This window comes from Rana temporaria, chromosome 1, assembly GCF_905171775.1.
Source record: "Rana temporaria chromosome 1, aRanTem1.1, whole genome shotgun sequence".
NCBI classification, from domain to species: domain Eukaryota; kingdom Metazoa; phylum Chordata; class Amphibia; order Anura; family Ranidae; genus Rana; species Rana temporaria.
In genome coordinates this window covers 242,974,274-242,989,034 of record NC_053489.1, presented here as the reverse complement: position 1 = coordinate 242,989,034, position 14,761 = coordinate 242,974,274, and the positions used below count along the sequence as shown (strand labels likewise).

General features: G+C 44.5%; 1 protein-coding gene across 1 annotated transcript in view; it reads left to right on the top strand.

The window, feature by feature from the left end:
- Positions 1-14,761, top strand: part of INPP5J (inositol polyphosphate-5-phosphatase J) — a 55,050-nt gene extending 40,289 nt beyond the window's left edge. The window contains exons 7-13 of the mRNA XM_040352185.1: positions 5,324-5,435; positions 7,286-7,395; positions 7,997-8,195; positions 11,752-11,889; positions 11,968-12,054; positions 12,176-12,280; positions 14,125-14,761. Of these exons, the coding sequence (XP_040208119.1) occupies positions 5,324-5,435; positions 7,286-7,395; positions 7,997-8,195; positions 11,752-11,889; positions 11,968-12,054; positions 12,176-12,280; positions 14,125-14,604 (1,231 nt within the window). The 3' untranslated portion in view covers positions 14,605-14,761. The remainder of the gene's footprint in view (positions 1-5,323; positions 5,436-7,285; positions 7,396-7,996; positions 8,196-11,751; positions 11,890-11,967; positions 12,055-12,175; positions 12,281-14,124) is intronic.

The window sequence follows — 14,761 nt, the reverse complement described above, 5'->3', positions numbered from 1 at the left end:
ATTTCCGGGTGGAATTCATCAGGGGAGATCACAACGGTGCAGCGGATGCTTTATCGTGTCTCAACATGCCACAATTTTTCTTACAGCAATCGGCAATGGAACGGACGGGCCGGCCAATCCCCCCTTCGCTGTTAGTCATGGATTACGTTTTTTCCGGTCTCAGGCGATTGAGCTGGCCAGGAATACGCTGAAGGCATACACTACGGGTTGGAGGGCTTTCCTCAGATTCATGTCTTTGTTTCCATGTGATGGCCCTACAGATACAAATTATATCATGACTTTCTCTGCTTATTGCCATAGTGAGCTAGCTTTGTCGGCCAGTACCATCAAGTCATATTTGTCAGGTATTCAGCACTTCAGGTCCCTGCAGGCGCCTGATAGTCCATCCATTTTTGCAGCTCACCCTCTGAAAGCCGTGCTGAGGGGTATTCAGAGAACCCAGGGGTCATCTCAGTTGTCTCGTCAACCTATCACCGGGCAGATTTTCCGAGACATGTCAGATATTCTGTCCACTTCCCCCTTTGGTGCAGGTCTCAGTTTGGTCTTCAAGGTGGCTATCCACCTCAGTTTATTTGGGTTCCTCCGATCCGGGGAGGTGTCCAAAGCCAGCTGTCATGCTCCTGTGCTGCTCAGAGGGAGTCTTTCCAGATTCCCAGAGCATTATGAGTTGCAGCTCCCCAACAACAAGACCAGGCAGATTGGGCAGGGGTTTGTAGTGAAATACTACCAGATGCACAACAGTTGGTGCCCGGTCGAGGTGCTCGACTCTCTTTGCAGTTTATTCATAACCACACCCCTGGATAGTCCCTTACTCCCCTTCCCTACGCAACCTATCACTTCGAAGCAATTCGTCAGTTATGTCAGGATTCTTCTTGCCAAGCTGCATCTGGATCCAAAGTGCTTCTCCGGACATTCTTTCAGAATCGGGGCCGGCGACTGCAGCTTCTAAGCAGGGGGACCTTTCGTATATAATCAAACACATGGGGCGCTGGAGATCCTCCTGCTATAGCAGATACATTCCCGAACCTCACATGGAGGTTCTTGGAGCATTTGCCACCATATTGCATTGTTACCTGTTTCAATAAAGCTGTCATTTACCTATCTTGTGTCTTTTGCCCTCTTTTAGGCGTACCGTCCAGCTAGGCCAAGGCACACCGCAGGCCTTGGTGGTTGGGGTCACTACGTGTTACGGGTGAAGACTCTGACTACAAGTTAGAAGGCTGGCCGGAGGCGTCTGGGGGAGTATATATCCTCCCTCCTCTGGCGCGTCCCTCGTCGGCTCGTCTTCCTAGTTCCCACCCTCCCGGCCCCCTTTTTTCAGGTGATATGCATCATTCATTTCTCATACTCAGGGTATGCCCTCTTTTAGGCGTATCTTCCAGCTAGGCCAAGGCACACCGCAGGCCTTGGTGGTTGGGGTCACTACGTGTTACGGGTGAAGACTCTGACTACAAATGTATTTATATTTTGCAATCTATACAGTTTGGTTCAGGTGTCTAATTTGCTTTTACACATTGGAGCTTGTATATATAACATTATATTGGGGGGGGTTTATTTACTAAAGGCAAATCCACTGTGAACTACAAGTGCACTTGGAAGTGCAGTCACTGTAGATCTGAGGGGGACATGTAAGGAAAATAAAAAACATAATTTTTGCCTGCACATGATTGGATGATAAAATCAGCAGAGCTTCCCCCTCAGATCTACAGCGACTGCCCTTCCAGTGCACTTGTAATGCACAGTGGATTTGGTTTTAGTAAATCAACCCCAATGTCTCCTGCTCTGAACAACACTTTATCTTTTTTTATATCTTTTATAAAAAGCAGTTATTATTATTACATTATAATACAAGATTTTTATAGCGCCAATAGTTTACGCAGCGCTGTACAATGTAGAGGGGGGCAGTCCAACTACAATACAGTTCAATACAGAAGGAATGGGATGGCCCTGCTTATGGAACTTACAATCTAAAGGGAGGAGGAGGTGGAACTAAAGGTAATAGCTGTGGGGGATGATCTGATGGAGGTGACTCGAGTGCAGTTGTTAGGTGGAGGTGGGGTAGGCTTCCCCAAATACAGTTGCCACAAAAAGTTTGTGAACCCTTTTGGAATGATATGGATTTCTGCACAAATTGGTCATAAAATGTGATCTGATCACAACAATAGACAATCACAGTCTGCTTAAACTAATAACACACAGAGAATTAAATGTTACCATGTTTTTATTGAACACATCATGTAAACATTCACAGTGAATGTGGAAAAAGTATGTGAATTCCTATACTAATGACATCTTCAAGAGCTAATTGGAGTGAGGTGTCAGCCAACTGGAGTCCAATCAATGAGATGAGATTGGAGTTTTCGGGGATCACCTAATGGTGGACAAAGTCAAGGCTGACCGGAAATACTTGGGCAGGGAGTTCCAGAGGATGGGAGAGGCTCTGGAGAGGTGTTGGAGGTGAGCATGGGAGGAGGTAACAAGGAAGGCCCCGTACACACGATAGAATCCATCCGCAGATAAATCCCAGCAAATGGGTTTCTGCGGATAGATCCTATGGTGTGTACACGCCAGCGGATCTGTTTCCGCGGAGAAATCTCCCCTGGGATGGATTTCCAGCAGATGGATATTTGCTGTGATGCACAACAAATCCATCTGCTGGAATCCATTCCAACGGATGGATCCGCTCGTCTGTACAGACTTACCGGATCCATTCGTCCAAAGGGATTCCCCGCACGCGTCGTAATGATTTGACGCATGCGTGGAATTCCTTATATGACAGCGTCGCGCCCGTCGCCGCGTCATAATCGCGGCGACGGCGCGACACGTCATCGCCAGAGGATTTCCGCGCGGATTTCAATGCGATGGTGTGTACACTCCATCGCATAGAAATCTGCGGAAATCTTTGAGAGGATTTATCCGTGGAAACGGTCCGCTGGACCGTATCTGCGGATAAATCCTCTCGTGTGTATGGGGACGAAGCTAGAAAGCAAGAGGTATTGGGAGGTGCAGAGGGGACGATTTGGGCGATATCTGCAGATGAGGTTGGTGTTGTAGCTATTGTTTCTTCAGAATTAAAAGTGTTACATGACATTTCAGCATACCCATCACATAGTTTGAAATGTTAGCACTCATTACTTTGCAGAGAAGATGTCTTGTTTTCACATGCAAATCAGCAGGGAAATGAGCTAAGTAGAGTGGAAAGAACACTGACTCTGAGATCAGTATCATAATCCTATTCAAAGGTATTCAAATACTCACATATGCCCTCTGGAAGGAGAAGGACAAACTAATCTGTTGACCTTATTGTGGAACTCCAGACAGATACTGTAGCTATATGCACAGTTGAAAGAAATTATCTGCCAAAAAAGTTTACCTACTAAAAATTTGTAATTCTTCTTCTTCTTCTTATTATTATTATTATTATTATTAATAAACAGAATTCTCGGTTCAGTTAAAAGCAGCCAACATTTGGCCCTTGTGTATGGCAGTTGGTATCTGAGCTGTCAGACGTGCATGCTGGAAAACCACAGCTGACCACAGTGTCTGGGTGGGGGGGCATCCCTTGTTAGAACACGATAGAACAGCAGGGGTGATCAATATACTAAAATTGGGTTGTTAGTTCAGCGGCTTCGACCAGAGCAGTCAGTTTTTTCCTTCAACCCAGCAGGTTGAAGGAAAAAAGCTAGTGATGTGTTCTAGGCTTTAGTTGGAGGAGTGATAGGCTTTTCTGAAGAGATGGGTTTTCAGAGATCGCCTAAAGGCAGCCAGACTAGGAGATAGCCGGACAGATTGGGGTAGAGAGTTCCCGAGGATGGGAGGGGCTCTGGAGAAGTCCTGGAGATGAGCATGGGAGGAGGGGATATGGGAGCTTGAGAGCAGGAGGTCTTGGGAGGAGCAGGGAGGATGGTTTGAGTGATATTTAGAGACAAGATTGGTGATGTAGCTCGGGGCAGAGTCGTGAATGACTTTGTATGTTGTTGTTAGTATTTTGAATGTCATTTTCTGGGTAATTGGAAGTCAGTGGAGGGATTGTTAAGCCATTGTTCTATTAAGCCCACCACATGTGTTACAATATGATTGCACAAGCTCCTTTAGATCTACCAAAAGCTATGTTCGATTGGATACAAATTGATTGGTTAGATTACGAAAGTGCTAATATTACATAGTTTTGGTAAATCTAGAATTGATTGTGCAAAGATTGTATGGCCAGATTGTAATTTGTATGTTAACCCTAAATTCTGGCATTTAACAGTTCAGTGAAAAGAAGTGGGGCTAGGCTTGATTTTGACCCATTGCCTCCTTAATGCCGCGTACAGACGGTCGTTTTTTGTGATGAAAAAAAACGACGTTTTTGAAAACGTCATTTAAAATGACCGTGTGTGGGGAAAACGTTGTTTTATGTCTTCTGAAAAACGACCAAAAAAAATTCGAACATGCTCGAATTTTTTGTGTCGTTTTTCAAAACGTCGTTTTTTGTGTCAATGAAAATGATAGTGTGTGGGCAAAACGACGTTTCAAAACGACGTTTTTAAACCCGGGCATGCTCAGAAGCAAGTTATGAAGATAGCTTCAATGGAAAAGAGTGCTGAACGTAACCGCGCTTTGCTAGAGCATTTTGAAAAAACAATGGTGTGTAGGCAACGTCGTTTTTGAAAATGAAGTCTCAAAAACTTCGTTTTATTTCATGATTCAAAACGTCGTTTTTTTTTCATCACAAAAAAACGACCGTCTGTACGCGGCATTAGGCTCAGCATTTTGAATCACAGGCAGATATGTGAATGACAATTTGAAGAACACGCATTTGAGATGCCATGCATTTGAATGGCACCTAAAAATGCGGTGCGGTTTTGTCACGATTGTCCCGTGAAAAATCGCGCTGCAATGGCAGCATACTGCATTGCGTGATGCTTCTTGCCCAAAAAAAGTTCAGCTGCTTCTTTTGTGTGACATCCTTCCCGCAATGTGGTTTGCTGCAATAGCAGCGCGATTTACCGCACAGTGACTGAATGGCATCTCAAATGTGCGTTCTGTGATTTGTCATTCACACTTAGCGATTCAAAACGATGAGGTGTGAATGCATACTTTTGTACAGTCTGTGGCTTAGTATAGATTGCAGATGCACAGAGACAGGGACCGCTTTGAAAATAACACATTTAGGAGGTGTCTGCATTTCAGCTCTGTTATTACCTTAGACATTTAAAAGGTGAATAGTGCTTATAACATCAAAGTTATGCTTTTGCATTGACATGTATGTAGTGCCTTATAGTTCTGCCCATGGGATTATTAATTCTCATAAATAATGTAGATCTGTATTTCTTTTTAGTTTAGTGTTCTGGTTTGGAGACCTGAATTTTCGAATTGATGATCTGGACTTGCATTTTGTAAAGTCTGCCATTCAAGGCAACAAACTGTCTTTGCTCTGGGAAAAGGATCAGGTGAGATGGCATGTTGACACTTGAATACTGTACGAAATCTGCTGCCAAGAAAGCATTTGTAGCAGATAGAGCTGAACTCTATGCAAAATGCTAAATACACAGATAAAATACCTATGCTTTATTAGAACTGCCTGCTAGAGGATTTGTCACTCTGTTCAGCCAGTCTTTTGATTCAGCTGAACAATAGAATGGGGTCCAGGAACTACTACAGCCGTTATTTCTGTCTTTGCCAACATTGATTAGATTTTCTATCACTTTCCTCTCTGCTGTTGACACGGACAGAAAAAAAGAGGGCATAGATGTCACTGGTAAAAGAAGGCAGCGAGAGCAATTCTAATCTGACAGCAGTAAAAACCCAACAGAAATTTTGATCCCCCCCTTTATCCACAAAAAAAAAAAGTTTGGGCTGAACATACACTTTAATGGTTTTGCTATGAGGCTCCATCAAACATAGTTACAGCTCTGACAGTACCTATAGAAAAACAAAGCCTAGTAATTTTTATGCCATATACATATACTGTATATATATATATAGGCCCGGATTCACAGACAGCGGCGCACATTTATGCCGCCGTATCGTATCTCCTGTACGCTACACCGACGCAGCGCAGAAAGGCAAGCATGGAATTCACAGAGCACTTGCTCCCAAAACTGTGCTGGGTTTCCTAGGCATAAGCCGGCGTAGGTGGAAGTGGGCGTGAGCCATGCAAATGAGGCGTGACCCCATGCAAATGATGGGCCGCGCGCCAGACAAATACGTATAACGAACGGCGCATGCGCCGTCCCGTGTACGCATCCCAGTGCGCATGCTCACAAACACGTCGGAACAACTGCCTAAGTTACGCCGGATCACTGAACGTAACCTACGCCTAGTCATATTCACGTCCAACGTAAAAAACTACGTAAAATACGCCGGCTTGAGTTCCCTGGTGCAGACCTTTGCATGTCTGCTGCTGAGTTACACCTGCTTTATGTGGCTTAACTTTACGCCGGACGTACAACTTACACGCACATCGCGTAGCCTGCGTCGGGCTAACTTAGGTTTGTGAATCACTGTATTTCCCTCATTTGCATATTTGAATGGCTAAACAATGGGAGCGTCCAGCCTAAATGTGCGCCTACGCTACGCCGGCGTAGGCAAGTTACGTCGACGGGTTGAAGACAGTTTTTAGGCGTATCTTAGTTTGTGGCTCCGGCGCACAGATACGACAATGGCGCATATTTGCACTTACGCTGCGTATCTCGAGATACGTTGGCGCAAGTGCTTTGTGAATCCGGCCATATTGTATATGTATATACTGTATATATTTAAAACCTGGCTAGTCTAAACGTATTACACAATGTTTCTTAACAATAGTAACTAAGGTCATTAACCACTTCCCATCCTTGTGCAGTATATATACAGCCTCATCCGTTCCACCAGGGAACCCTGGACCATTATAGGCAGTTTAGCCACCTGCCCACAAAGGAGATGGAGGAACATCCATTCCTCTATCTCCTCTGTGACGAATGAAGCCGGAAGGGATGAGAATTTCGTAACTTCCGGTTTTGGTGCTGTGTTTCCTTAGCCGATGCGGCCAGGAAAGCAGACAATCAAAGTTTGCGAAACGGATGCACAAATATAATCAAAAATTGCAAAAGCTAATTTTATTCTCTAGGGCCTTTGCTTTTAGAAAATATATACTACTTGGGGGTTCTAAGCAATTTTTCTAGCAAAAAAAAAAAAAAAATATATGCTGATTTTAACATGTATGTAGGAAATGTCAAAATTGTCCTGGATGGCAAATGATTAAAATGTTAAAATTGTCCAAGTGATTAAATCAATAAAACACTGTCCATTTTCTTTCCAGCTAAACATGGCTAAATGCTATGAGCCTGTGCTCTCAGGATTTATGGAGGGGCCTCTGACCTTCCCTCCCACCTATAAGTATGATGTGGGGACCAATACATATGACACTAGGTAAGATGGTGGTGTTGGAAAATGTTAAATGGGTTGTAAAGGTAAAAAAAAAATTCCCTAAATAGCTTCCATTACCCTAGTGCAGTCCTCCTTCACTTACCTCATCCTTAGATTTTGCTTTTAAATGTCCTTATTTCTTCTGAGAAATCCTTACTTCCTGTTCTTCTGTCTGTAACTACACAATGTAATGCAAGGCTTTCTCCCTGGTGTGGAGAAAGCCTCTTGAGGGGGAGGGGGCGAGCAGGAGTGTCAGGACGCCCACTAACACACAGCTCCTTTCTCTATCTGCAAAGTAGAGAGTGTCCTGACTTGCCTGCGCGCCCCCTCCCCCTCAGGAGGCTTTCTCCACACCAGGGAGAAAGCCTTGCATTAGTGTCTGGAGTTACAGACAGAAGAACAGGAAGTGAGGATTTCTCAGAAGAAATAAGGACATTTAAAAGCAAAATGGAAGGATGAGGTAAGTAAAGGAGGACTGTACTAAGGTAAAGGAAGCTATTTAGGGAAACAAATGTTTACCTTTACAACCCCTTTAATATATCTCACTCATATGAATCTTTAAGTACTCTGTATTAATTTGTTGCTATGACTATTTCCTCCTCAGCTCTAAAAAGAGGAAGCCTGCATGGACCGATCGCATCTTATGGAAAATGAAAAATCTCCACTCCCAGAATGCTTTGGGGAAGGCAGACATGAGTAGCTCAATGTCTGAAGAACTTTCCATGACGCTGCTCAGCTATGGGTGCCATATGCATTATACGGAGAGTGACCACAAGCCAGTGTCTGCTATTTTCTCTTTGAAGGTTTGTTTTGTTTTACAAGACCTTCTAAATTATGGTTGACTTCCATGTAAGAGTGTATAATATTTCTACTATGTCATAGAAACCATTTATTCTACCTACTGGTCTATTGAACATTCTTCATTATTATAAGTAGAATATAGCCAGGTGATGTCCAGCGCAATGTTTGGAGCAAACTGTTTAGGTTCTTTATTTACCTGTTAGTTTATTTTGGATGTCTTGCCTAAAGGAATTGAAAAATTATAGACAGCAGATATGAAAACAGTTTATACATTAACAAATCATAAGTTGTTGCCAGTTAACTGTCAGACTACAATATATTGCAAATATATAGAGAGTGGGATGGTGTATGTAGAAATAGCACTGATTATTAACCACTTCCCGACGGCCGTACGACTATTGACGGCCGTAGGGTGGTTCTAATTCTCTGAGGCGCCGTCAATTAACGTCCGCCCCTTTCCGCGTTCCCCGCGCGCGCTCCTGAGCGCGCAGCGGGGAACTTCTGTGCTGGCCGTGTCCCTTGGACACAGCCAATCACAGATCGCCGTGAACGGCCAATCGGAGTTTGCGCAAACCAGTCGCTTATTGCGATTTTATTTTTTTACTAAAAATATGTAGAATACGTATCGGCCTAGACTGAGGATAAAAAAAAAAAAAATTGAGCTATTTATTATAGCAACAAGTAAAAAAAAATTTTTTTTTTCAAAATTGTCGCTCTATTTTTGTTTATAGCGCAAAAAATAAAAACCGCAGAGGTGATCAAATACCACCAAAAGAAAGCTCTATTTGTGGGGAAAAAAGGACGTCAATTTTGTTTGGGAGCCACGTCGCACGACCGCGCAATTGTCAGTTAAAGCGACGCAGTGCCGAATCGCAAAAAGTCCTCTGGGCAGGAAGGGGGTTCAAGTGCCCAGTAAGGAAGTGGTTAAAGTGGTTAAAGCAACTGGGTTAATCTGGAGTTTTTGGTAGAGTGGTAAAGTAAGTGACATTGGGGCCAATTCACTAACAGATAAATACCACGTACATTTTTGAGTTAAAATAACTCATGCAGTATTTATCTCTGAAATAGTCAATCCACAAAAAAACGTTTAAGCCCTTGATCGCCCTAGATGTTAACCCCTTCCTGCCCAATGTCATTAGTACAGTGACAAATCTATCCGCTGGGAACCTGTCCTTCGGACTTATCCGGTCATCTGTACAGACTCACCGGATAAGTCCGTCCGATCCCCATCGGACCAGCGGCGATCGGGTCCGCGGGCGCCGTCACGGAGCTTCGGTCCGGGTCGCGAGCGACCCCACGGCTGGGCTTAAAAAGCCACGTACAGGTATGTGCAGGGCCGCTGTTAGAAATTATGGGGCCCCGTACAGCCTACCTGACGGGGCCCCCTTCGACCACACCTTTGACCCCACCCCTAACCCCGTTATAAAACAAAAGGCAGGTTTGTTGCTGTTTACACGTGCGTGCGGGGGCCAACATGTGCGTTCGCAATTGCGCGTAAGCATTTTGTTAATAAAATTACATTGTAGGTTTCATTTTTTATTTTATTTTTGCTTTCACAAGAAATGAATAACATCCCTTGTGATAGCAGAGCCATGACAGGTCCTCTTTTTTACTTTCTGCCGAATCACTGGGGCTAAAAAATTATATCCGATCATTGCTGCAGTGATGGGGGTAAAATGCAGCTCCACTGCACATGTTTACTGCTCCCCCCAACTGAAGTAGCATTACAATCATCATCACAGGCAGCACAGTAAGCAGGGGCTCTATCATGGCTTTATGTGACATGGCTGTTTGCTGACTTTGTTAAATTATGGCTGTACTGTATATAACAGACTGTAACACAGCACAGCCATAACAAAGTCAGCAGCCATGAGACACAGAGCCAGGATAGAGCCCCTACTTACCTAACTGTGCTGCCTGTGAAGACTATTGTAATGCTAATCATAACCTGCTGAGTTCTATTCTAAGGACACAGTGAGGACTCTATGCTTTATTCTTTACTCACTGTGTCCACTGCAGCCAGGCTCTCCTTCATGTCAGCCTCCTTGCATCTCAGCACCTGAATCATAGTATCACTCCGCCGGCCGGAACTAATTGAGTGAGTAGTGAAGGGGCTGCATATACTGTACATCCGCTCCCGAAAATGAAGAAATAGTCCCTTCTCTGTGCGCACCTGGGGCCCTGGGCCCCTCTGTTGACCTGATGGGGCCCAGGAAAATGGTATAACCCCGCTCCATAAAACAAGTAGGAGCTGGGGAGAAGTTTAACAAGCTTTATTTTTTTATTTTTTATTTAATGCAGCAATGAGCTGTAATGCTGGCCGGGCCCCTCTATGCAGCTGATAGGGCCGGGCCCCGTACAACAGGGCTGGCTGTACTGCCTTATCAGCGGCCCTGGGTATGTGATTGTGCCCAGCCGTGCCATTCTGCCGACGTATATCAGCGTGAAGGGGTCCTTAAGTGGTTAAATGTAACCATATTGCTACACTTGGAGACTCCTCTCTTCTTTTTTATACTCAGTTGTGACCTGACGCTACTCTTATATCAGGACATCGCTTGTATATCAAGGCAAAATTTATTAAAACATTTTGCTCATCTTGCAAAACGCTCTCAAACCAAGGTTTCACTGTATATATCTCATAGTTTGTAGACACTATAACTTTCACACAAACCAATCAATATACACTTATTTATTTTTTTACCAAAAGGCATGTAGCAAAATACATTTTGGTCAAAATGTATTAAGTTTTTATTTTTCACAGGTTGCAGGAAAAAAAAATTTCCCATCAACATACTGTATACAGTGCTGACAGGGGAATACTTCCTGCCGAGCAATTGTCTGCTCCCGTTGGGGGCAGGCGGACAACCCGCCCCCGCTGGAAGAAGACAGTGATTATCGTTGGTTGTACCCAAGGCAGGCTGGTTGTGCCTAAGTGGATCAACTTAGTACAGTATAATCAGCTTGCCCATTAACGATTTGAATGTCAGCCTTTTCCTGCTGAACCAGCCGAGATTTGAACCCTGTATTGCCTGCCTTACTGTTACCCTAATTTTATTTTTTTGTACATTGCTAAAATACTGACTGCCTATTGGCAGGTGATAAATAACGAATGTGTGTGTTTTTTTAGTGAATTGACTTTAATGATTCTATTTTTTATTCAGTCTTTACCCCGCATTCAATATTTTACTTATTATTCCATACCATATTTCTGAAAAATGAGTCACATGACCTTCATATCGCATGTGGAATCCTCTAGTGAATTGACCCCTAATAAATCCTATTGAATTACTGTATATATCAATAGATCTCATCTTGCGCCTGATAGCTGTTATTATGTTGTTTCACAAAAGACGCTAGTGCAGGGTCTTAAACTGGTGGCCCTCCAGCTGTTGCAGAACTACAAGTCCCATGAGGCATTGCAAGGCTGACAGTTACACGCATGACGGGAGGCATGATGGGACTTGTAGTTCCACAACAGCTGGAGGCCAGTTTGAGACCCCTGCACTAGAGAAACTGGAATCAGACATTACTTTCTAACATGTTTGTGTTTGTTTTCAGTTTTCTACTTCTCTCGTTGCCCCGCTGGTACATATTTGGGTACATGATGAATGGCTTCAGCCTGCGGATGCCCTTGTGGCTTATCGATGGTCTCCTGTATACTTGAAGAGTTCCTGGGACTGGATTGGCCTATATAAGGTAAGACATTTTGAAGGGCTTTGACACTGTCACAAGTTTTTCATCTCCATTGCTAAATTCACAATGTGTTATCTGCAGGTTGGATTCCGACATCATAAAGATTATGTGTCCTATATGTGGGTGAAGACTGATGATGAGAGCGATGGAGGAGGACACCAGCACCAGGTTCTAAGATTATATTTTTATATAGCTGAGCTGTGGATGAGATCTACACCAGCACTGTATACACTCACATACAAGTACACAGAAGGTTAAGATGCATATCTTTATATTTGTTGTATCCTAGGTAATATTCAGTGAAGAATCTCTTCCCAAAGGCACTGGTGAATATCTGCTTGGCTATTACAGCAACAATATGGGCATTTTAATTGGAGTTACTGAGCCCTTCCAGGTATGTACCTACCTTTTCCTCTAAAGGAAAAATGTAGAGTGCATTTTCAGTGAGCACGTATTGTAAGTTATTATTGCAATGTTAACCTTAGAGAGACCCTATCACCTTTTCCATGCAGGACAAAGTGATGGCGTCCCTGCAATGGGGATCCCCTGACCCCCTAAGTGTTCATTTACATGTGTGGCTGTTTGTGCTGCCTCTCTGGAAAGCAATCCACACTAGATTACTTTTCAGAGAGAGTTTTGACAGGCAGGGAGGACGCAATGTGTTCCCTTCTTACCGCCCGTTTATCTCTTAAAATGCTGACATGCATGCATTGCAGTTGCGGCACCATTCCGTTCACTTGAAAGGGTTGTGTTAGCCAGCGGTTCCACCCACCAAATCCGACACACTGGTTAATTTTTCCTGTGGCATGTGTACAGCCCTGAGTGGCTGCATTTCTGTTTTTTTTTTTGGGCAATGGTGGGTTTCTAAAACTTCAGCCTAACCACCTGCTTTTGCCTATCATGTGAAAGAGCCCTTATACTCACCTTACCTCCTTGTAGTTCCTTGTTCTCCCACAGCTGGTGCTGAAATCGGCTGTGTCAGCAACCTAGGGGAGCGGTGTCTACATTGCCCGTTCATGTGACAGCTCTCAGGCCTATGACTTGGCTGCTAGGCTCAGACATTGTTATCAGCCTTATGCTCCCCTATACCTGGAAGCGCCAGGTATTCTCACTGGATATAGAGAAGCAAGGAGCTGCAAGGTAGTGCAGGTAAGGTGAGTATAAATGGATAGGTCAGGGAATGCGCTTCTCAACTGAGGTTGATTTACTAAAACTGGAGAGTGCTCTGCTTCAGTGTGTCACAGTACATGTTGGCATTCATGGTTCCCTCAATGAACTGTAGCTCCCCAGTGACGGCAGCACTCATGCAGCCCCCAGACCATGACACTCCCACCACCATGCTTGACTGTAGGCAAGACACACTTATCAGGCCACAGATCACAGGACATGGTTCCAGTAATCCATGTCCTTAGTCTGCTTGTCTTCAGCAAACTGTTTGCAGGCTTTCTTGTGCATCATCTTTAGAAGAGGCTTCCTTCTGGGACGCCATGCAGACCAATTTGATGCAGTGTTCAGGGTATGGTCTGAGCACTGACCGGCTGCCCCCCACCCCTTCAACCTCTGCAGCAATGCTGGCAGCACTCAACGGTCTATTTCCCAAAGACAACCTCTGGATATGAGGCTGAGCACGTGCACTCAACTTCTTTGGTCGACCATGGCGAGGCCTGTTCTGAGTGGAATCTGTCCTGTTAAACCGCTGTATAGTCTTGGCCACCGTGCTGCAGCTCAGTTTCAGGGTCTTGGCAAGCCTAGGCCATCTTTATGTAGAGCAACAATTCCTTTTTTCAGATCCCCAGAGAGTTCTTTTCCATGAGGTGCCATTTTGAACTTCCAGTGACCAGTATGAGAGAGTGAAAGAGAGAACACCAAATTTAACACACCTGCTTCCCATTTACACTAACGAGTCACATGACACCGGGGAGGGAAAATGGCTAATTGGGCCCGATTCTGAAATTTTCACTTAGGGGTGCACTCACCTTTGTTGCCAGCGGTTTAGACATTAATGGCTGTGTGTTGAGTTATTTTGAGGGGACAGCAAATTTACACTGTAGACAAGCTCTACACTCACTACTTTACATTGTAGCAAAGTGAAATGTCTTCAGTTGTTGTCACATTAAAAGATATAATAATATATTTACAAAAATGTGACGGGTGTACCCACTTTTGTGAGATACTGTACATGTGATACTCTTGTACTAGTAAAGCTCTGTGTATTTGTTTTTCTCACTCTTTTCCCAGATCTGTCTGCCAGGTTCTGAAGAAAACTCGACCTCTGACAGCTCCGACTCCAGTTCAGAAGATGATAATAGCACTCATGTCCTACTCCGACCAAAATCCCGAAGCCCCAGCCCAGCCAGTGCTCGTTCCCCACGGAGCAGGAGTCCAGCTCTTGCACGTCTGCATGACCTTATGATTCCCAGCTCCTCCAGACAGAGCCGCAGTCCGTCTCCCTGTGGAGTTAGGAGCCCCAAACAAGAGAGGCCTCAAAGGTCTAGGTCTAGGGATACCCGGGAATGCCTAGGTAATAAAATCCACAGCCCTTACGTGCCCCTTTCCGCTGCTGTGCCCACTGTGAGACCAGAAGCTGTGGGACAAGTCTTCAATGTACAAGGGACACTTCTAGCCTCTCCTATAGGAAATCCCAGCTGGCCAGCTTCTGCTGCTACACAGCCCAAAGACTCACACAATCAAACTCCGAGCCAACAGAAAGCAAAGTAGAGAGTTATGCACTAGGATGAAAATGTGTAATTTATCTGACCATTAGACAGCACAGCAGAAATATGTTTAGAGCATAATATAGCAGGGGCGGACTGACCATTGAGTCACTCGGGCACTGCCCGAGGGCCCCATGCCACTAGGGGGCCCCATCCGGGTT